Raw genomic sequence first — 22,539 nt, forward strand, 5'->3', positions numbered from 1 at the left:
CCCAGGGTTTCTCCCGCTGTGTGTGGCTCCCTCCCCGCATCTCTCTGTACTCCCTTCCCCATCTCTGAGTCTCTCTCCGGGTCTCTGTCTCGTGTCTCCTTTTGGTTTTTCGGTGTCTCTGTCTCCCACTGACCAGGATCTCTGCCCACGCTCTGCTAGGCCCCCTCCTCATTTTGGAATGCCTCCTCTCTGGTTCTTCCACCCTAGGGTGGGGGAGGGGCTAGCCTTTCTCCCCATTTCAACGACCCCCCCTCTCGCCCCCCGCCCCCCCCCCGCGCAGTGCAGGGGGGCCCCCAAGGTGGAGCAGGTTGGGCGGTGAGAGCCCGGTACCTGAGCTGTGAATTGGAAGGGAGGGGATTCTCTGGATTCCCCTGGGGGCAGCCAGGCGGAGCCTGGGAGGCCGGACTGCTGAGTGTTGGTGATGAAGGCTCCACTTTGGTTCCTGAAGAGACAAGGGCAGGGACCCAGAGTGACCTGGTGCGGAATCTGGCCAGAAAATCCAGGGAAGTGCATTGGGGTGGGAGGCCTAGAAAAGGATCCCTCAGTGGTGAGGGATCCCCTGGGAAGGGAAGGGATCTGCTGAGGGATCCTTTGGGAGGCGTCAGAGATCTGAAGGGATCCAGAGGAGGGTTCTGAGAGGAAATCTCAGAAAATTCTGTGCTTGGCGCCTTATTAACTCTTGCTTCAGGGAGCAAGAAAATCCCTTTTTTTCACTGATTATATGAATGAGCCTAGGGCTTCAAGGAGGAGCAGGTGTAACTCCCCCAGCACAGCCCCCAGCATCCGCAGCCCCAGGCGCAGGCCACACACTCACACACACACACCTTCCTGCCCACACTGTGCTCCCCCCCACACACACACACTACACGCCCACTTGCCTTGTTACCCTCACACTTGCACACCGGGGCCTGCCCAGCAGCCGCAGCTCGGGAATCTCCTGTGTTCGCGTGCCAGTGCACCACGCCGTGTGTGGCCCGCTTGTGCCCCCACAGAGCCCCTTTGCACAATCCGGGGAAGGCTGTGTGCACACTTACAGTCTAGCGCACTCTCCTGCACACACTTTCTTGCACATTTTGGCTGGCTCAGTTTCCCCCTTACGTTTGGAGATGCGTCTGTAGTTTTGTTTTCCTCTCCAGTTGCTCTTTCTCTTCCCTCTTTCTTTCCTTTAACAAGGAAATTGTTTTAATATTATTCCTTCCTTCCTCCTTGTCCTTCCCCCTGCAGCTCCTGACCTCCCCTCTGTTCAGCCTTGTTCACGCTATGACCATGGGGGTGGTGTCCGCGGTGTTTTTGGGGGCTGGTGAAGCCCGAGGGGGATGGCTGCAGTCGGAGTAGATGGGCTGAAAGGCTTTTCTTGGGAGTTGGACTGATATGCAGCAAACCTGGCCCTGGCATTTGGTGATCTCTCCACTCTCTCCCATCAGCCCTGACTAGGAGTTCAGTGTGGAGGGCCCTCAGTCGGGGGAAGGGGGACCCAGGCCTCTTTGATACTACATGTCACAGCTTCTCCACTTTCCAGCTTGTGCCTCCCTGCACCTCAGTTTCCCCCCCCCCCCGTGAAATGGGACAGCTCATCCAACCCTGACTGGGTCCCAAGGCTGTTGTGAGAATCCAGGGGAGCTGTGTGACAGCGCGTGATCAGCAGTGGCAGGCCCTCCTTGTGTGACCGACACTGTCGTGTGCTCAGGCCAAGCTTGCAGCCAGGGCCCTGCCCTTGAGAAGCTCATGGCCCCTGGGGGAGCAGATTGCATCATGGGAATGCGGAGCAATTCACTAACCTCTTATTGATTGCCACTGTGTGCCAGACACTGGGCTAGGCACTTTCAGCCGGGCCGCCCTGCTTCCTAGGGGACCAACAGCCATGTGGAAGAGGCCACGCTCCCCTCAGGAACTGCTGAGGTTGAGCTCAGCATCAGCTCGTCGAAAGCATCTGGGGTCCTGAGCTGAAGTCACAAGGTTGGGGAAGCTGCCTGCACTGAGGCAAGGGAGAGTTCAAGGGTCGAAGTCAGATGAGTCCCGGAAGAGACCGAGAAAGGGCTATCTGAAGTGGGTTTTGAGGAATGAACAGGAGTTTTCCAGTTGCACAAAGAGCCCTCCAGGCAGAGAAAATAGTGTGAGTGAAGACTCAGAGGTCTTGGGGCATTCTAAGGTATAGCACATCCCAGAGGGCCCTTACTGTCCTGTAAATAGCTGTAACTTTACTCTGAGAACACAGAAGGGAGACGCCAAAGGTTTAAAGCTTGGGTGGGCGGTGTGGAATGTGCTAGGATCAGATTCACGTTTCCGGAAGAGGATTCTGTGGCTATGGGAAGTGGATAGACCCAGGATGCCCAGTGAGGAGGGTACGGGTAAATCAGGTGAGAGGTGATGGTGTCTTGAATAGGGCAGTGAGCATGGAGCCATCTGGAAGGCACATTTATCAGGACAGGGTGATTTATTGGATGTGGAGGAGGAAGAGGAAGGGGTCCAGGTTCCTGGGAGAGACTGGGTGGGGCCTTTACTGAAGGCCCTGTAGCGTCCCCGAGCTGGGGACAGGGAGGACAGGTAGATTTGGGGGGCAGATCATGCACTCGAGCTTATAGTGTGACACGTTGTCTTGAGACGCTTGGGACATTCGAGTTCCAGTGCGGGCAGGGGAGACATCCAGGAGGGGGCTGGGTGTGAGGCTCTGGGCTTTGGGAGAGAAACCTGGGCAGAGGAAGGGCAGCGAGTTCTCGGATCTCAGAGAGAGTACTGAGCCGTGCGCATCCGCGGTGAGCGCGGGCCTGGGTCCAGACCGCAGAGGCGCCCCTCGGCTGAGGAGCAGTGTGGCCTTGAGCAAGTTGCTTAACATCTCTGAATCCATTTTCTCCTTTGTCGGATGGGTGTAAGACAGTTCCATGGCCCGTGGGGTTGCGCTGAGGATTAAGGCTGAGTAGCAGGGGTGCTTAGAACAGGGCCTGGCCTCTCGTAAGCCGGGTACCTCAGTAGTATTAGCAAGCAGTGGTCATCGTAATTGTCAATGGGGGTGGTGCAGACCCACCCTCATCAGAATCCCGGGGCGGGGACTGGCGAGGGGGCGCCTTTAAAACAACACCTTGTTAAGGTTAGGGCACCCCGCTCTCCTAAAGCAGTTGCAGTTCTGAACTGAGGTTCGCAGGCTGGGGGAGCTCAGCAAGGAGAGTGCCCGGCCCCCGGCCGCCTGGCCTCGGCGTCATCTGTGGGATCGTGTACGTTGCTCAGGGGCACAGAAGGTCACTTCTGGTGGGCTGGTGTGAGGCTAGAGGCGTCCGGGTGCCCAGTCCCCCCTGCCCCCCACCCTGCCTGGGCCCTGGGTGTCTAATGAGGTTCTGCAGCTGAGGTCCAGACGCGCCGGTCTCTGTGTGTCCCTCGCCCCCAGATCTGAGAATGGTGGTTTTTGCCCCTCGGCAATGTTTTTGCTGCTGCTTCTGGGGACTGTTCCTGGTGTAGCCAGAGGACCTGCCTGGGAGCTGCTCTGGAGAGACCGTGGTGACTCTGCTACCGTAGGTTTCAACTTGTTCCCTCCCAGTCCTGCTGCCAGGCAGGGCTCCAGGTGTGGCACATGACCGAGGGCCCTCCTGGGGGCCAGCCCTGGGTGGGGGCCAAGGCCTCTTACCTGATCCTGGCCGTTGCTGCCAACCTCACCACTTCTGAGGCCTTTCTGGGGGCCAACCAAGGATTCCAAACTTGGGCTCGGTACCAGTCAGGCCCTTTCCGAGTAGCTTTCCAGTTGGCCTTCCGGGTGTATCTGGTGATCCTGATTGTTCTGGGTGTGTCCCAGGATGAGTCTAGAGTGCTTCTGGGAGCTGCAGCTGGTCAGTGTGCGGGGTGATTCTGATTGCCTGTCTAGGTTGTCTTGGGGCGCGTTTGATCCTGGACTGGTGTGGCACTAGGTACTATTCTGGCTGTTCCAGAATCCTGCCCTCCCGTTCTTCTGTGTGCTTTAAGGTCTTTCCCAATGCAAAGTTTGGTCTGTTCTCTGACCCACCTCCAGGCCATTTTGGACATACACCTCTTTCGCGGTCGGTTTAGGTCCATGCTCCTAGTGCCAGCTGGTTAGGGGACCCTCTCCATTCTCTGCCTCAGACTCTGTCCCTCTGCCCCAGGGTCCCTGAGCGATGGAGGAGCCAACAGCCTTACATCTGGCAGCATGAGGCCCCGGCGGGTGTCCCCAGACAAACCGGCCTTTGAGTCTAGGACATGGAAGCTTGTTCGTCTGGCCAGACCCGCCCAGCAGCCTGTGTGCTGGGAGCAGCGGCCACAGAGAACGTTGTGGAAACTCATTGGACCTGGGGAGGGAGGGTGCAGCCCTCCCGAGGGCCAGGGCTCTTGGTTCTGGCAGGGGCAGGGGCCCGTGGGGGCCAGAGAGAGGGTGAGCTGCACGGTCAGCGCGGGGGGGTGGTGGGTTGGCGAGGCCCGTCTTGGTCCTTTGTGATGGGCCTTCTGTCAGTGAGGACATCCCCCGTGTTGGCAACGGTGGTCAGTCTTAAGCGAGGACAATTCCCAGGTGCGGGAGGCCGGCTGCTGGCGAGGGCGCTCCCTGAGCCGGTCCCCGAGGGTCCGTGTGCGGAGGAGCCACGGTGGAATCGCCCCGTCTGGGGGGGTGTGGGGCGGGGGAGGAGCCCGCGGTGACGTGCGGCCTGCATCGAGTGGGCCCCGGCGGCGCCAAGTCGCTGAGTCGTGGGGAGGTGGTGACGAGACTGTGTGGGCATGTCCGACCCCCACCCCCACCCAGGACGGTGCCCACGCTTCTAGAGGGAAGAGCCGGGCTGTGTGGCGGTGTGCATGCCCGCGGAGGAGGCATCCAGGGGCACGCCTTCATTTTAAAAATTATAGAGAAGCAGAAAGTCAAAAATAAATATTGCTGCTGAAGCTTCTTTGAAGGCTGCACGTATGCTGGTGTGGTTCTTGCAAGCCGGGGTGTTTTCTGAGAGCTCATTCATGTGTTCATCCGCTCGTTCAGCATATCCTGATGGAGCCCCTACTATGGGCCTGCTCTCTGAGGGGTGCTGGGGGCACGGAACTGAGCCAGGCACACGCCAGGCCTATGGTCATGACTCGGTGACCACTCAGCAGTTGTATTAAAAAATAATTCGTGGGGCGCCTGGGTGGCTCAATCAGTTCAATGTCTGCCTTTGGCTCAGATCGTGATCCTGGGGTCCTGGGTTGGAGTCCCGCTTGGGGCTCCCTGCTCGGTGGGGAGCCTGCTTCTCTCTCTCCCTCTGCTGCTGCCCCTGCTTGTGCTCTCTCTCTGTTTCTCTCTCTCAAATAAATAAATAAAATCTTTATAAAAAAAAATAATTTGTGACATTTATGGTCAGTGCTCCTAGGCAAGGTCCAGGCGTGTAGTCCGGGACACCACAGAAGGTCTCCCTGAGAAAGTGCCATTGGCTCTGAGATCGCAGGGGTACTTGGCAGAAGAGTGTGGGCCGCACGTTTCAGGCACTGACAGGGCTGGAGACTGCACAAAATGGGGCACATTTGCGGATCAGAAGAGGACGTTCTTGTGGTTGGCTGGCAGGCCGGAGCTTGGGCAGGTGGGGCTGCGGGGAGGGCGGGGCCTCTGCTCCCCCGGAGGAGGGGTCGCCGCAGGGGTCGCTCAGAGGCAAGTTTGCCAGCTGAGGTGGGGCCCGCAGTCTGCGCGTTGCTGGCCTCTAGGCTGGGTACCTGGGAGAAAGCCTGGCACATAGTGTGGGTGCTCGGTGTCCTGAAAAGAGTGAGTGAGTGAGTGAGTGGGGAGATGGGCATTTTTACTGAATGGGGAATGTCCTGCACGGATAGTTTCGAAACCTACTTTTTTTTTTTCATCAACAGCAGATTTTGAATGTCTTTCTGTGTCAGCATCTACTCTGCTGTGATGAAATTCTTGGTGTTTTCTCATGCTTTACTCTCTCTCCAGGAAGGAGCGGAGACCCCGGTGCCCTGCCCTCAGTGCTGGTTGTCCAAAAGTGACTGACGTGAGCAAGCAGAGGCCTGGTGAGTGTGCCCCAAGAGGTGGCAGGGGCCGGGGGCACAGAGGGGTCCTGTGGGCCCGGCTGAGCAGCTGGAATCGTGATGCAGACAGACGGGGAGCTGTGGAAGGGTTGCCACTGGGCGCATGACACGGTCCGGTGTGCATGGGGCTGAGCAACGGTGAAGGACCAGGGCGGTGGTGATGGAGAAGAAGGGAAGGGAAGTGAGTGCCGTTTAGGGACGTGGAGAAGACAGGACATGGTAAATGGCTGAATGTGGGACATGAGGGAGGAGGGGAGGTGTCGAGGCTGGTGCCTGGGTTTCTGGCCAGAAGGCCTGATGGAGGTGGGTGGGAGTGATACACAGCTCGTCAGCCGCTGTAGGTGTGAAGTAGGCTTCTGGGTGACGTTCTGGGACTTACACTGGGATCTGTCTGCTTTTCCATTCACCGTGTTTCTGGAGAAGAGTCTGTTGCCGTCAGCTGTAGGTTGTGGTAGAAAGAGCAAGACGCTCCCAAGATCCGGGCACCTCCTTCCTGGTCTCTTTCATTTCTCCTCCTGTCCTTCTGCCAGAAGCACAGAGCAGGTGGGGTGGGGTTGGAGATAGAGCGTGGTGAGCCTGGGATGTCCAGCTGAAGACTCCAGACTCTCTCCTGAGGGTGATTGGAGACATCGAAGGTTCTTAAGCAGAGAAACATCATCCGCACCCCCACCTCTCCACTTGCCCGTCCATTTGGTCCTGAATGTCTGTGTGTCTGCCATGGAATCAAGCAGCAGAATGAGCTTGAGGACCGTGGTCACCTTTGCATTCTTGTAAGCCCGCGGGGGCATTGGTCTGTGTGCAGGGTGGCCAGGGAGCAGCCGGAGGCAGGAAGCCCCCTGGAGAGGTCCACGCTCCCGCGGGCTCACTGGCATGTGGTGGTTGGAGTGGCGGCAGTGCAGATTCGAACTCACTGCCTGGTTGGGTGTGTGGGGTGAGGAAAAGGGAGAATTTGAGGAGGATTGGCTGGCTTGGGAGACCAGGTCAGTGGTAGTGTTTGTCACTAAGATGGGGACCAGGTGGAGGGGTGGTACTGGGGAGGGCGATTTCTGGTGGGGCCATCTTCTGTAAGCTCCTGGAAGGCCCAGCCCATGGCCGTCTTGTTCATCTCCCCGCTTCTTGGCTCAGGGCCCACCAGAGCCCACTGAGTAGTTCTGCGTGGTCAGCTGATGAGGACGGTCGTGAGAAACGGGAAAGGGAATGAGCACGTACTGGGGACCTGCTAGGGGCCAGGTCCTGTGCGTGGTGAGATGGGCATTGGGCTAACATAGAGGATGCAGCAGGAAGGCTGTGTCACAGGTGGGAAAGGCCAGATGGGGAAGGCATGTGTCCCTTCACCTATCCGTCCATCCAGATGTTGGGTCTGACCTACCTGGGCTCCCATTCTCAGCAAAAAAGGTGCCTGAGAGCAGAGCTCTCTGTCTTGTAGGGAAGCTGCTTGCGGATGGCCTGTGTGAAGGGGTGTGGGAGATGTGCTGTAAGACCTGACTTCTGGAGGCAAGGCTGACTTCGAGGGGGAGGGGAAGACGCTTTAAGATCCTGAGGCCCAGGTACGGCTGATGGAATTAAGCCAGGCTGGGATGGCTATGGGTGGAGGGCCCAAGGTGCTCACAGGGGACTGGGTTCTGGGGTAGGCCCTGGCCTACACCAGCAAAGGAGCTTGTTGTCTCTACCAGGGTTTCTCAGCCTCACTACTATTGACATTTTGGACCAGGTAATCCTTTGCTGCGGGGGCTGGCCTGTTACTGTAAGACACCTAGCAGCCTCCCTTGTTTCTTCCTACTCATGCCAGTAGCACTTGCCCCCCACCTCCAGTCTCGATGATAAAAAAATGTCTCCAGACATTGCCTGATGTCCCTTGGGGGTTGGTTACAGAATCACCCTGGATTGAGAACCCCTGGTCAACACCACCTCTTGCTGTCTTCACTAAACTAGGGAGGGTCACTCAGGGGAGATTTACAGGGACGGGTCCCTTGAGCTGAGTTCTGAGGGGTGAGTCGGTAGCTGGGGGAGGAGGAGGGCGTTCCCCCCGGTAGAGAGAACAGCAGGTGCCGAGGCCTGGAGGTGCTGGTGCGCATTGACCCCAGGGAGGCTCTGCTGCGGGAGGAAGGAGGCTGAAGGGCTGGTGGCTTGGTGGGGCTGGATCTGTAGGCAGGGGCCTCTGCGGGTGCCCTTGGTCTCCTGCCCCCCGCTGAGCCTCTGCTGGACCTTGTGCCGCCTGGAGGGACTCTGGGATGCTCTTCCTAAGTTTCCCCTCCATTCCCTGGGGAGTCCAAGAAGCCGAGGGCTGTGAGAGCACAGGGGGCCCAGCTGTAGGAGGGTGGGTGGGCTTCTGCAGGCTATGCTCACAGACTCTGGCCACCTGGCTGGCAGAGGGACGCTGCCTGCTGCTGGCTGCCTCCATCCCCGGGGCCGAGGTCAGGGCTGAGACTGATTTATTCCCGTCATAATCCCGCGGTCGGTTTGGTGAGAGTTGGAAACATGTTGGTTTTCCTTCCCAAGTGTAACAAGGCCTGTTTCCGCCTCCGCGGCCGCTGCTGCAGTGCCACGCGGTGAACTGTCCAGGACATGACAAAAGGGCTCGGTTAGCTGCCCGCGATTTTGAACGTGAGCGGATCCCTCCTGTCCCTGCCCTCCCTGCCCTCCGGCTCCTCTTGCCCAAGTACTGCTTTCTCCTCCTGGCCAGCCCCTCTGGGGGGGACCCTGGGTACCCCTCCTCCTGTTAATGTCCGTTTTGGGGCCCCAGCCTCTGGGGAGCCAGGGTCCTGGTCTGGGGGTGGGGGAGCTGTAGGAACAGGTGGTATTTGGAGACTAATTAATATTTGTGAATAATAACACGTGCCCAAGGGAAACAAATCAATCTGTGTTTGCATATTCATGAAGAGGACTCAGAATGATCCCAGCTGTTCTCCAGCCAGGGATTCCGCCCCCCCCCGCCACCGTCCCTGGCATAACATGGTCTCTCAGGCGTGGGGGGACCCCATTGAGGCCGACAGGGGTGCTTAGGTCGGGCTGCATGGAGGTAGCATGGCGTCTCTGTTACATACATTTCCAGGACGTTCTTATTTGAACCTTGTGGTTTGGTGTGGTGCCTGCTCTTTCCTTTTTCCTCAAAGCAGTGATTCGCAGGCTCTTCGATTTTGCAAACCAGTACACTTTCCAGAAGTACGTGGGGTTCAGACACGGGAATGGCAGTTTTTTATTTGGCCAAGTTAAGGACATTATAGAAAATACTGCTATCTGCTCTCATCCTCATTGCATACGAGAAAGGACATTTTAACACCAAAACATAATTTGAGAATAAAGGACAGTTCTTCCCAAGAAAGGGTACTCGGCAGCTTTGCACTGACGTAGCAAAGGGAAAGGATACATCAAAACCATTCTGAATGTGGAAAAGTCTCACGCAGTTATATCGCTATAACGTCCTACAGTACGGAATTGCTTTCCTGCCCCAGTAGGTCAGTGTGGTAGAACCAGTGGCCACAGTGCATTTCAGAGACAAGCCTTCGTTAACGTCAATAGCTTAGGCCTTGTTCTCATCTCAGTGTCAGAAACGCAGACTCACCCCGCCATGCTGGGGGAAGTGGGCGCTCGGCTCTTAACTGGGTGCACTGGGTTAGCGACCCCAGCAAGGTTAGCATCGGTCCCACCTCCCTGCCCCTCTCCTGCCTTCTCCCCACGGGTGACCCTGAGCACTCCGGGGCGGGGACAGGGCCAAGGTCTAGACCGAGGCAAGGCCCGGGGATCCAGAGCTTGGAGGAGTTGGTTCTGGAGCTGGGGGCAGGCTGTGTTTCCGGAGTCTGGGGTGGGCAGAGGTGTCCTGGCTTGGACAGCAGTGTGGTTGCCGGAGTAGTTCCCTAAGAACATGTCCGTGTCTGTGTGTTCCCTGTGTCTCCGGTCTCTGGGTAGCCATGTCCCTGTGTCCACGCACCTCTGGGAGAAGCTCTTTGGAGAGGGAATGTCTTTGTTTTCAACATCTCTACCTTTGTCTGTCCTGCTTTCTGTATCTGAATAGTGTGCTCGTATCCCAGACTCAGGTACGTAGGGGGCCCTTGGAGTCCCCAGGTCAGTGTCCCTTGTCTCTCCCACACTGGGGGTGGGGTTGCCAGAGGCCCCAATTGTCCTGACACCCACGGCCAGAATCTCATCCTAGACTGTACCACAGGACCTCTGCTCTGGAGTTAGGCCCCCTCGATGGCTGTACTGGGGACTCACACCCCATGATGTCTATGTCGGGGGGGGTTACACCCCTACAACAATGTACTGGGAAGTTATGCCCCTGTAATGTCTGCCAGGCAGCTCTACCCCCAGGATGTGTGTACCCTCCGTCTACTCTCCTGTGGTGTCTGGGCCGGACAGCCACACCTCCGTGACGTGCCCCCCGGGAGCTAGAGTGCTACAGGGCTGTGCCTCCGTGAGAACCGTACTGGGAGTTCCGTCCCACGCTGACCGCGCTGCCCATTTGTGCCTCTGTGACCTCTCTTCTTTGTAGCTTTAGCCCCTTTAGTTCGCACTGGGGAGATCTGCCCCCCATGCTGCGTGTTCCTGTGGGTTACACCCCCGTGGTGTCTCCCCTGGGGAGGGGGTGCACTCCCAGAATGCTTGCGCCCCGGAGCGAGACCTCCGTGAATACGCCGTTGGTGTTCCCGTGATGGCTGGACGAGGCCCCTCCGCCCGGTCTGTGGTGCAGCGACGCAGCGCTGAGCCGTAAAGCCGTGGCGTCTGCCCCAGGGGCCACAGGCTGCTTGCGTCGGGGAGCCGTGCCCGTGTGGCAGCCCGGCCGGCAGTCCGCCGCCGGGTGTCTGCCGAGAACTTGAATTCTATGACTGGTGCCGTGGCTTTGCCTCGGCGCCGTGGTGACCAAGCTCAGACGGGCCTTGGTGCTGTGGGACCTCCGTCCCAGCCACCATGGTGGGGAGCCCCCCGCCCCGGTCTCAGCCACTGGAACTTTGTGGTCACTGAGTGGAACCCCAGGCATGGTGTAAATGGGGCCGGGTGCCCACCGCCCCCCTTCAGCTTTCTTGTTTTTGCTTCTCACCTGCTAAGACTTTTAGCCAGATCTTGGGACAGAGGACACCTCCTGCACTTTGCCCTTTGTGCCCTTTGCCCACTCAGCCCCTACCCCGCTTCACAGTCCTGCCCATTTTGTCTTAGCGCCTCTGCTGAGCTACCGCCCAGCAGTCTTAGGACCTCCGACTGTCCCAGTTGAGACTAGAGTTCAAGTTCCAGGCAAGAGCAGAGCCATCTTTGAGCCCTGCCCGTTCACGTTTCCCGGCCCCATCACTTCCTTGCAAATTCTCTTACCATTGTGGGCCAGCTGGTACCTGGGTCTAATGTAAACACTCCCACCGGAGTCCGTGGGACCGCTGCAGGGCCCCAGGGTGTGTTCATCGCCACCCCCTGCCCCCTCTGTGTCCTGTTGTGCTTTCAGAGCATTCTTGAGGGGCTTCTCGTGTACCAGCCACCTGCTCAGAGTGAAGTGTGAGCAGAGCTGGTGGGCGCTGTTGTGGCTCCCCTCAAGCCCCTGGGTGGGGGCGCCACAGGGGAGGAGACCCTTGGGAGCCCATCATCGGGGCTGTGATAGCAGAGCTGTGTCTCCGTAGTGTATGCTGTGGCCATGCTGAAGGCTTCACACAGGTGCCTGGCAGGCTGGGGAGGGCACACCTGGCGGAGGAGCCCCAGGAGCAAAGGCCTGGGAGGCATTCCGCCAATCCCAAACACAGCCTTCCTTGTGCACAGGTGCCTGTCTCCGTCTGGAAGGCGGCTCTGAGCAAGCAGCTCCTGGAAGCTGGATCTGCCCTGGGCCGCTAGGGCAAGGGCAGAGGAGGTGTGGCTGGAATCTGAGGGTCCAGCACCCCCAGTCCTGGCCACACCAGGGCCTCCCTGTGGTTTCCTTTTGGAGTGGGAAGGTGCCATGGGAATCGGGTAGGATGAGGGTGGCCAGGCAGGGCAGCTACGACTTGTCAAGAGCACGTCCCGGCGAGCCTGGACGCATTGTGGCTTTGGCTTCAGGCCTCTGCTACCTGGATTCTGTGTGCTCCTGCAAGTCTGTGCTCCGGGGCCTGTGCTCAGCACGTGGGGTCTGGCCCACGGCTTCCTCCCTCCCTGCTGCGGAGACAAGAGGCGATGGGATGTCCCCAGGACTCCAGAGTCCCTGGCCTGCGTGCGTCTGCTCCCTTCTCACTACTCCCTGTCTCTTGTTTTGGTTGGTCTGTGTGTCTCTGTGTCTTCCCACCCTGTTGCCCCATCCCTGTCCCCTTATGGAGGCAAGTTGGAAACTCACAGTCTGGGATAGAACAGCTGGGTACATCCTCTGGTCTCAGTGGCCCCCTGCCCTCCTACTCAGGTTTAGAGAATGACCTGAAGGCCTCTTGTGCTGTCTCCCTACAGGGTGACTGTTGGGTTATCCTTGGAGTCGCTGAGGCGGGGGATCAGTGAGGAGCCTGGGTCGTCACAGGGCTCTGTGGGTCCTGGTGGTCATCGCACAGTCCAAGGTCGAGGAGGGGGGTGTCTGTTGAACGGGGCTCTGGATGGTCAGTGAGGATGAGCGGGGTCTGGGTGGTGAGTGGGGGCCAGGAGGTGGCATAGGTGGGCAGTAGGGACATCGCTGGATACCAGCTAACTGGCTGTGCCCTTCTCTCCATCACAGGTTGATTGTCCTGGGCTGTGGCTGGCCGTGGTGCTAGAGCCCTGGATGGCCCCTGAGCCAGCCCCAGGGAAGACGATGGTGCCCCTTGTGCCCGCGCTCATGATGCTTGGCTTGGTGGCGGGTGCCCATGGTGACAGTAAGTCTGACCCCTCAAGCTGTGGGACCTCCCAGGTCAAAAGGTGGCGTTCCTCCTAGCAGGAATCTAGGGTGGGGACACGGCCAGCTACTACAAGAGGCAGGATCATTAGACACCTCTCCAGACCTCCTACTGTCCTAGAGAGACCCCCCTCCCTCGGTTAGAGAACCCCCCTCCGGGAAGGGCTCCAGCCCCATGCTTCCTGGGAGCATCCTGTGTGTCCCTTAAGGCACTGCAGGGTGGAGCATGGCTAAGTGTGACCCCATTTTATGGAACGGGGGTGAGACATGTCCAGGATTCATGTGGTCATTGGGCAACGTGCTTAGGCGTGTACTGTGTCTGCCACTGCAGATCTGTGCAGAAGACACAGTACGAGCCATGTCAGAGTGGAGTGGGAATAGGGGGCTGGCCCACGAGGAATGTACATGGGTGTGTGCATGGGACACTGGCTGAATCCACAGGTCCAGGGAGTGATCAGAAGCCAGAGCCACCATAGCCCCTTCCCTGGGCCAGACCTTTGGGCTTCAGATGTGGGGACACTGAGCCCCTCCTTCCCCTTTCCCACCACCTTCCAGGCAAAGGGGTGTCTCCCTTCCCCCAACCCCTCAGCCTGGGGAATCGGGGGAAGATTGCACCTGGCCAGCAAGAAGCTGGGCTCTGTGTGCGTGCGTGCGTGTGTGTGTGTTGGGGGAAGAGGGATTGTCCCCTGCCGAAATCCAACTCCGAACTTTCCTCCCTTTCCTGACGCCCTTCCCCCTGCCTGGCACTACAAGACTGGCCGCAGCCCGCCCCGTCACCATGGTTACCACTGCTTGGTTACTGGTGGGAGGCGGAGCACAGGGCAGATTTAGCCAATCTGCACACTGACTGGGAGGGGTGAGGTCGGAGCCAAGGTCCCTGGGGGAAGGGGCTGTTCCCTGCCTGTCCGGAGCCCAGAGGTGGCCAAGGGCCAACCTGGGGGTCAGCCTGGTGGTCAGAGGGCCATAGGGCTTCCCTTACCCCCGACTCCAAGTATCTGGGCACAGATCTCTCTCCTTGCCCCACCCTGGCCCTTTCTCCTAATGGCTCATTAATTATTCAGGACCAGATCCTGGAGAGGGGTGGGACCAGGTCACCCTGCCCTTTGTCCTCTGAGGCTGGGCCCTGGTGGGGCTAGTACGGCCAGGGGAATGGAAGGGCGTTCCTCCTGGGGGCGGCGCAGGGGAAGAGGGCCATGAGGGGTAGTAGGAGCTTTGAGGTGCAGGCCTGGGTGGGTGGGGGTGACCTCCAGGCCTGGCTGGGGCTGCTGGGAGAGCTTGAGCCTGCAGGGTAGGTCGGGGTAGAAGTCACTGGGTGTGACTCTGACGTTGGCAGGGAGGCAAAAGCTTGTCAACACTCAGGTGTGGTCAGTAGCCCTTGGACACTGAAGTACTGTCCTTGCTCCCCCGACCTCACCCTGGACACTCTCATGGCCTTTGGACAGGAGCTCGAGGCCAGAGGCAGGAGCACCCAGCCGGGCTTTCCGACGACAGACACATCCTGGGAGACTAACTGCCTTCCCCTCCTGCTGCATGCCCTAACGCGTACCCTCATCCCCCCAAACCTGTTCCTCTTTCTGTGTTCTCTCTCCTGGCCAATGGCATCACCACCCACCACACCACCCAAGTCAGAACCCGGGCCTCCTCCCTGTCTCATACCCCACAGCGAATCCATCACCAGCTTCTGTTGTTTCTCCCTTTTAAACATCTTTGGAATGCATCCACCTTCCCCTCTGCTGCCTTCACCTAAGCCACCCTCAGCTTCTGTCTGGGCTTTCACACGCAGCTGCCTCCCAGTGGCTTCCCTGCCTCGGTTCCCTCACAAGCCATTCTTCCTTCCAAAGTAAGAGTCGGGTTGAAAACGAAAGCCTGACTGTGTCGCCCCTTAGTTTAAAATCCCTCACTCTCCTGCCCTGTTGCCTTCAGGATCAAGCCTCGGGGTCTTATGCTTCTCAAGGCCCTGCATTTTCCAGCCTCTGCCAACCTCATCCTTCACTCTGCCCCCCGCCCCGCACTCCCACCATGCTGACTTCTTTGCCACCCATCCGCTCTCCAGGCCTCCGTTCCTTCTGATCCCTCTGCTTGGAACACTCTTCCTCATCCTCTTACCTGACCAGTTCCTATACACTTCCTCCCAGAGTCTGGGTCATGTGCCACTTGGGGGGCAGAGCGGAACGGTATTTGGAGCAGAGTCCCAGAACCTCCACACTGGTGTCTTGAGACCCAGAACCCCAAGACCAGGGTCTGGAAGGTAGGAACCAGCTGGAGATGTTGAAACAGGGTGAGTGGGGCTCTGCTTCCAGGCAGAGAGCCATGGCGGAGGGGCCTGGGCTGGGACCTGTGGGGACCTGGCCCCAGGAGGCCGGTCTAGCTTACAGACCTGCCTGTGCTACATGCATTTTGGACCTGTGCCCTTCCCACCGTGGCCAGGCTTAGGCTGGGCTCGGGAGACTTCTAGCCAGGGGTGAGTGGGCAAACGTGGACAGAGCTGCTGCGAAAGGTAGGGCAGGCACCCCAGAGAATTGACGACCGGAGCAGTGAAGCGCGGAGCGGACAAATGTGTTTCTGTAGGCCTCTTAACGAGACAAATGAATGGGAGCCCTGGCCTCTGAGGGGACCGGAGGGAAGGGGGGTGGAGAAGCAGCTGCCAAGAGTTAGCCCAGAGGCCCCAGCGTTAATGCCGAGTCAGCTCGGATGGAGACCCAGGCACGTGGGGCTTGGGCAGTTCCCCAAGCCCAGGGCTTCGTGGTTTCCCAAGGGGGCGGCTCGTGGGGCTAGAGGCGGTCCCAAGCAGGAAGAGGTTTCTACTGCTCTCACGTGGGATTCAGGTGCCAGGTGGCCACACAGGCCTGCCTTTGGACCCTGCAGTGTGCATTACTCCAGTGTGTGTGCTCCGGGGGAGGGGGTGGGGCACAGAGGCCTAAGCACCTGGCAGGGGCGCTGGAAGGCTTCCTGGAAGAAGGGAATCCTGCAGGGTGACTGGATATTTGCTAATGGGGGGTGGTACATAATGGGATGAGATTGAGTGGGGGACACAGGAATGGCCCTGGGCTTCTCCATGGAGCTCATGAGAGAGCTACGGTGAAAACCTTTGTCCCCAGACAGCATGGGCAGAGGCAGGGATGCAGCATGGGTGATCAGGTTTGAGCAGGGGCTCTGCTTACAGCCCAGTTACTTGGAATCCTAAGAGTCAAGAGCAGGACGCCCCACAGCTGGAGGGGCAGGTGGGGGGCAGGGTGGGGGCAAGGGCCTGTGTAGCTGAGGGTGTGTGTGTCATGTCATACCCCCACCCTGCCAGCCGTATGGGTAGGCAGGGCCACTGGGTGGGTAGGACCTGGTGGCCTGCCTAGACTCTGCCCTCTGTTGCACTTCCGGCACATTGCTTTTTTTCTCTGGGCCTGTTTTCCTATTACACAACGAGGGTAATCATTCCTACCTGGAAAGGTTAACTGAGGTCCCATGTTCAAGGCACCTGGCACCTAGTATGTGGTCCCTCCATCCGAGGCCATAACCTGGGGCTCCCTGTATGTCCCCTGGGAACCCAGGGTTGTCTCTGAGCGGGCTCCCTTCTGGAGGGCACCAGGAGCAGTCACAGGAACCAGAGTTAATGAGTCCCCAGCTCATTAGGTGGTTCAGGGCCTGGGAAATCCACCTCTCTGGGAGCTCCCTCCCCTGCCTCGCCGTCCTCACTCCCTCGTGGCTGTGTGTCTGCTCTCTGCTTCCATGTACACATGTGTGTATGTGTGTGTGTGCTCCCCAGGGCAGGCACAGTATAGCAGTCTGTCTCCCTGTGGAGGAGCCTCCAAGGTGGTCCAGTTTGGCTGTCTGAACACCCCCCACCCCGGAGGTGTGCCCACCCTCTCCCCAAGCCAGCCCACTGGTTTCCTTTTGAGGCCCCTCATTCCCACCGTGCATGGGCTCAGTGGCCTGCTTGTGTGGAGAGTGTCCCAGCGCACACCTCTGGGAGCTGCTGCCCAAAGAGCTGTGTGGCCCCCAGCCTCCATGCCATGAGGAAGGGGGGCCAGGAGGGGTGCAGAAAGCCCCTCCTGGCACAGGATCCCTGAAGTTCTTCAGACCTTCCCTGACCACCAACTCAGGAGTCAGCACCAGGCAGAATGATCAAGTTGCCTGATTTTGACCGTGTGCCTGTGGACGTTGTCAGTCAGTGTAGCTGTGATGGGTGTTGGAATGGGAACCCCAAGGGCTGCTGATGCAGGCAGGCTCCCAGGCTCCCCAGGGGGTGGGGTGCAGGAGAGGGGCAGGGCACACACAAAGGCAAGGAGGCGCCCTGGCCTGTCTGGGCAAGTCCACCAGGGCCGAGCTATGCCAGCACAGTGCTTGGCCCATGGTAGGTGCTCGGTTTGGAAAGAGGAAGGGCTAGCCTGGAGCTGAGCAGGAGCAAGTGTGGGGAGGGCAGCGGGGAGACAGGTGTCAGCACAGAGTTTGTAGCTGGGGAGAGACGTGGTCACATTTGTGCTCCCCAAAAGTTGGCCTGGGTGAACAAAAGGGGCAAGAGCTCGGCAGGGCTTTGGGACGAGGATGAGCTGGGCCTTAGCTGCAGTGCTGGGTGAGAGGACCCTGGGTGGGAGTGGGGTGGGTTTGGGAAGCCGAGGCCCAAGGGAGAGGAAGCCCTTGCTCCCACCGCCCCCACCCCCCGCTCCCTGCCCCAGCGCACGGGGCTTGGGAAGCTCTGCCAGTCTGGCCAGTGGGTGGGCTGGGCGGGGCACTGGCTCCTCTCCAGCCTCCAAGGGGGTTCTGCCTCCCCCGTGGCCCCAGGCCCTGGGCCCCGTCCAGCCTGCACACAGTCCTCAGGCCTTTTCCCTTCTCTCCGCTCTTGCTGCTCCTGTGACCCGGACCTGGCTCTCCTCCCTGGCTTCTGGGTTCTTTGTTTGGCGGGGAGGCCCCGCCCCCAGGCCGCTCTCCCGGCCATTCCGGTTCAGCAGGTTTCAGCCTCTGGTTTCTGCCGCCGACACGTTCAGGCAAGAGCCAGAGAGGGTTTCTACCCTGGGCTTCTTTCCCCGGTGGAACGGGCTTCCCCCTGGTGTGTAAGGGGCTGCAGTCTCCCTCCTCCTCGGGCATTCCCTCATCAGGTCCCTCCTTCATTGGTTCCACACCCTCGTGTGCCAGGAACTGGGTCGGGCAACAGGGACAGGGCAGGAAGCAAAGCAGGCATGGTGTCCGTTCTGCCCGGGGTATTGTTCTAGGTGGGGAAGCAGCTGTGAGCCAAGTACTCCCCCCCAAATGTAGAAAAAGTAATAACCTCCCACACGTACTATGTAACAAACTGTGAACAGTGCTATGAGAGAGGGAGAGGGAGTTAACAGAGAGCCTAAAACCAGGAACTGACCTCATGGAGCAGGGGGCAATGACAGGGAGACCAAGGAAGGTTTTCTAAGGAAATGATGTTTAAGATGGGATCAGGAAGGTAAAGAGGATGTCTAAGAGGTTTGTGGCAGCAGGACCAGCTTATGCAAAGGCCCTGAGGCCACAGGGAACATTGCTTATGGGGGGATGGGAAGCCTGGGCTGGGGGTTACAGGGGAGCGGGCGTGGTAGAGCGCAACTGGGGTTAGACCTGACAGGGCTCTGTCCACCATGAAAGGAGTTGAAATTTTGTTTTCATAGCAGTGGGAGGCCCTCTCAGGGCTTTAGAGGAGAGAGTCAGTTCAGTCTGGCTGCTGAATGGAGACTAGACTGGAGGAGGCAAGACTGGAGGCAGGGACACAGCTTGTCGGGCTGGTGGAGTGTCCGGTCAGGGGGAGGTGGTATCTGGACTAAGGTGGTGGCGTTGTGGAAGGAGATCACCGAGCTGCTGGTGTGTAGGTCCTCAGGTGTGTGGGGGGGCAGTGCACAGGGCGCGGGGGCACTGCACACCCAGCGAAGCTTGAGTGGGCAGAGGCCTATCCGAGGGGACCCTTTTGGAAGGGACAGGCTCTGCAGACAACCACAGACTGGGAGAGTCTGGAGCCTCCTTCAGAGTGCAGTCAGAGGAAATGTGAAGCAAACTGAAGCTTCTAGAACCTCCGTTATCCCCAGGCCACTCCAGCTCCCATCAAGGCTGCCCCTGGCTCTTCTGGCCCAGCGGCCTCACCCCCTCTATTCCAAGAGCACTCAGGTGGGGCCTGAGTTTCTGTCCTCCAGGGAGTCTTGGGTGCTGGTGCTGGAAGATGAGCGAGGATTTGGAACGCCACTCAAACCCTAGCTCCACCCCCACATCCCTGTGACTTGTCCATTAGGTAGCCTTCTGAGCCACCATTTCTCCACCTCTCAAATGAAGATGCTAAGACGCCCCGCATCAGTGTTTCAAGACTAATGATGCGAATGAGAGTCTGCACAGACCATTGGGTCCCTAGCACCATTTTGCAGATGAGAAAATGGAGGCTCAGAGATGATGAGTGACTTGCTTAAAAGTTACATAAGCCCCCCCCAGTCCCCTGGGGTGTTCAATGAGGTGGTTCCCTTCCTGCTGTCTGTATGTGCAGCTGTGAGTGCTGACCTGGTGACCCCCCAGCCCCTCCCCTCCTCAGGGACTGTGCCCATCCCTTCCCCAGACCCTTGATTGGCACCCTCGCCCTCTCTGCTGCCTCCTTGCTGCCAGCATGTAAACGTTGTCTTTCATGTCTTAGGAAACCAAAAAAGAAACCAAGATGTAAACCTCCCTTGACCCCTCATCCCCTCTAGGTGCCATCTTTTCTGTACCTTCCCGTCACAGCCAGTGTCCTGTAAACGGTCACTGCACCTCTTCCCTCCACTTCCTCACCCCCCACTTACTCCTCCACCTTCTCTGGTCCGGCTTCCCCCAGCACGCCACAGACCCTGCTCTTCACAAGGTCCCCCTGTTCTGCACCAGGTGTCTTGGAGTCAGACAGGCTTGAAGTCAAGTCTCAGATGTGCCACTCATTGGCTCTGTGACTTTGGGCAAGTGACTTGACCTCTCTGAGCCTATAAACTGGGAATACCAACGAAGAAGGACTAAATGAGATAAAATTCCTGGTGCAGAGTGGGTGCTTAGGGAGAGATTGTCATCACAGCACTCACACATTTCTGTGCCAGGGATCGGGTCAGGTCGGGCTGGGGCTCATCGGCGCTGAGCAGGTGGTCTGAAAGGTCATTTCTCATGGTATTAGCCTTCCTAGAGCTGTTCATTGGCCTGATTAATAGGAAATGGATCCTCTGTCAGGATTAACGAGGCATTGCTACGTCTTAATGAAAGCAGGTTTCTCTGGCTTGTGACCCCGGGAGGTGGGATTCATAGGGGCAGGGGCTCCAGGTCAACCCTGGTGTGTGTACCGAGGTGATACGGGCATGACAGTACAGTGTCTGAGGCCCCGTCTTCCCTCCCCTCCCCCCGCCTCCCGGTGGACACCTGGGGGAGATGTGCAGGCTAGCTGTATCAGAAGGCAATAACCGAGTCAGTGGGGGCGGGTGGGGGTGCAGATTTACAGGAAAGCATTCACCTGGGAAGACGTCCAGAGATACTTAAGAGGCGGAATGTCTAGGCCTTTCGGGACTGCTGGTGTGTGGGGGCTGAGAGAGAGGAGGAGTCACGGTTTCTGGCTTGAGCTTTGGGGTAGATGGAGGTACCATCACCCAGATGGAGAGCAGTGGGGGAGGGGCCAAGTCTGGGAGTGACGCTGGGGCTCTTCCAGGCAGCTGTCCGCATGCCTTTGTCCTCCAGCTTGGGATTGTTGGGGGGATGGGTGACAGAGTGTAGCCGGTAGAGCATGGACTCCAGACTCAGAACTCCTGGGTTCAAATCTCAGCTCTGCCACAAACCGGCTGTGTCATGTTGGATAAATCCCTTAACCTCTCTGTGTCTTGATTTTCTTCTTTATAAGCAGACGTAATTATAGCGCTCACTTCATATGCTACAGCTCTTTGAATAGTGCCTGGCACATAGTAAACACTTTATAAGGGTTAGGTGTCACTATTAGTATTTTCTTTCCCTCTCTCCCTCCCTCCCTTCCTGCCTGCCTTCCTTCCTTCCCCCCCTCCCTCCTTTTCTTTCTTTCTTTCTTTTTTAAAGATTTACTTACTTATTTTAGAGAGAGAGCAAGAGGGGGAAGGAAGGGGGAAAGGGAGAGAGAGAGAGAACCTCAAATAGACTCCACTCTGCACGCAGAGCCCGATGAGGGGCTCAGTCTCACAACCCTGAGATCATGACCTGAGCCGAAACCAAGAGTCAGACACTTGACTAACTGAGCCACCCAGGTGCCCCTAATATTTTCTTTATAGATCTTCTTGCCACCACCGCCCCCCATGACTGCCACCTGTGTAGTGTTGGCCATCTCTGTAGTGACTGTCCCGTGGTGACTTGGTGTCTCCATTTCTCCAGGCAAACCTGTCTTCATTAAGGTCCCTGAGGACCAGACTGGGCTGTCAGGAGGAGTGGCCTCCTTCGTGTGCCAAGCCACAGGGGAGCCCAAGCCACGCATCACCTGGATGAAGAAGGGGAAGAAAGTCAGCTCCCAGCGCTTTGAGGTATAACCTTGGGTAGGAAGGGGCAGGCAGGGCTCGTGGTCTGCCTATGCTCTTCTGGGGTCTGGCCCTATATCCCCTCTCCTTGGTCTCCCTCCTCAGGGGCCTTTCGGAGGTGGGAGGATGTCTGACCCCAAGCAGGCTGTGACCCTGTGTCTGTCCTCTGGCAGGTCATTGAGTTTGATGATGGGGCAGGGTCTGTGCTGCGGATCCAGCCTTTGCGGGTGCAACGGGATGAAGCCATCTATGAGTGCACAGCCACCAACAGTCTGGGAGAGATCAACACTAGTGCCAAACTCTCAGTTCTTGAAGGTATGTGCTGGGGAGCAGCGTGGCGTGGTGGGTGGATAGAGTGGCATGTGGGGAGAGCCAGTCAGCCAGCCCTGGCCCTGTCATGGGCTGGTGTGTGTTTGGCAGAAAGGAGAACTGGCCATCTTGGCGTCGGCAAAGGTCACATGTGGACGGGGATGGTCATTGGATCTGGCCTGGATTGTTGAGTGTGTGCCTGGTGTCTTTATATCCTCCTGCAGAGCCGTGGCATTGCTCGGGTAGGGTCTGAGGTCTGTCCTGACGTGGGGCTGCAGTTATCTATCGTTGGGGTTACGTGGCTTGGGGTTACATGGCTTGTGGCAGTGGATCGGATTTTCCTGTGGAACCTGGTGGGGGGGGCAGGGCTTCAGAGAGGTGTGTTCCCTGTAGCCCTTATGAACAAGGGCCCCAGGCTGGGGGCTAGGACTCTGTGTGTGGATTTTAGTGTCTTCTCACCTCCTGGCACCTGCATTCATTCACAAATACTCCCAAATGCTGCTGTGAAGTCCAGATGGTCATCTGACCTGGGCCCTGCCCTTGAGACATCTCCATTAAGTCTTACGGGGGCAGCTAGGAGAGCACAGAGGAGAGGGGACTGTTGTCTGAGCTGAGCCTGAAGGGTAAGTGGGAGCCAGGGTGGGGGCCTAGGCAGAAAGGACAGCAGCAGCACGTGCCAAGGCCCGGAAGCAGGAAAGAAGGGAGCTTTCAGGGAGTGCTGAGTTGCTCAGTTCGGCTTGGGAGGTGGCTGGAGTTGGAGGGCACAGAGAGAAGGCAGGGCAATCTGGAGAGGCTGGAGGGCAGATCTCACAGGACGTGTCTGAGAAATGAACACTTTCTTGGGGGCGTAGGAAACCACGGGATGGGGAATGACATGATCGGCCCCCAGCCACAATGGATTCATCAGCCTGAATACATCTGTGTGTATTTTCAAAATACAGCCTTGATTGTTGCCTTTTTTAA

General features: G+C 58.3%; 1 protein-coding gene across 1 annotated transcript in view; it reads left to right on the forward strand.

Moving 5' to 3' along the window:
• The first annotated feature begins 5,892 nt into the window (after positions 1-5,892).
• The window catches only part of PTPRF (protein tyrosine phosphatase receptor type F), a 78,552-nt gene continuing 61,905 nt past the window's right edge, over positions 5,893-22,539 (forward strand). Inside the window, 4 exon segments of the mRNA XM_034650823.1 lie at positions 5,893-5,976; positions 12,641-12,776; positions 21,128-21,273; positions 21,441-21,582. Of these exon segments, the coding sequence (XP_034506714.1) occupies positions 12,686-12,776; positions 21,128-21,273; positions 21,441-21,582 (379 nt within the window). The 5' untranslated portion in view covers positions 5,893-5,976; positions 12,641-12,685.

The sequence above is a fragment of the Ailuropoda melanoleuca genome, chromosome 2, assembly GCF_002007445.2.
Source record: "Ailuropoda melanoleuca isolate Jingjing chromosome 2, ASM200744v2, whole genome shotgun sequence".
Taxonomy (NCBI): Eukaryota; Metazoa; Chordata; class Mammalia; order Carnivora; family Ursidae; genus Ailuropoda; species Ailuropoda melanoleuca.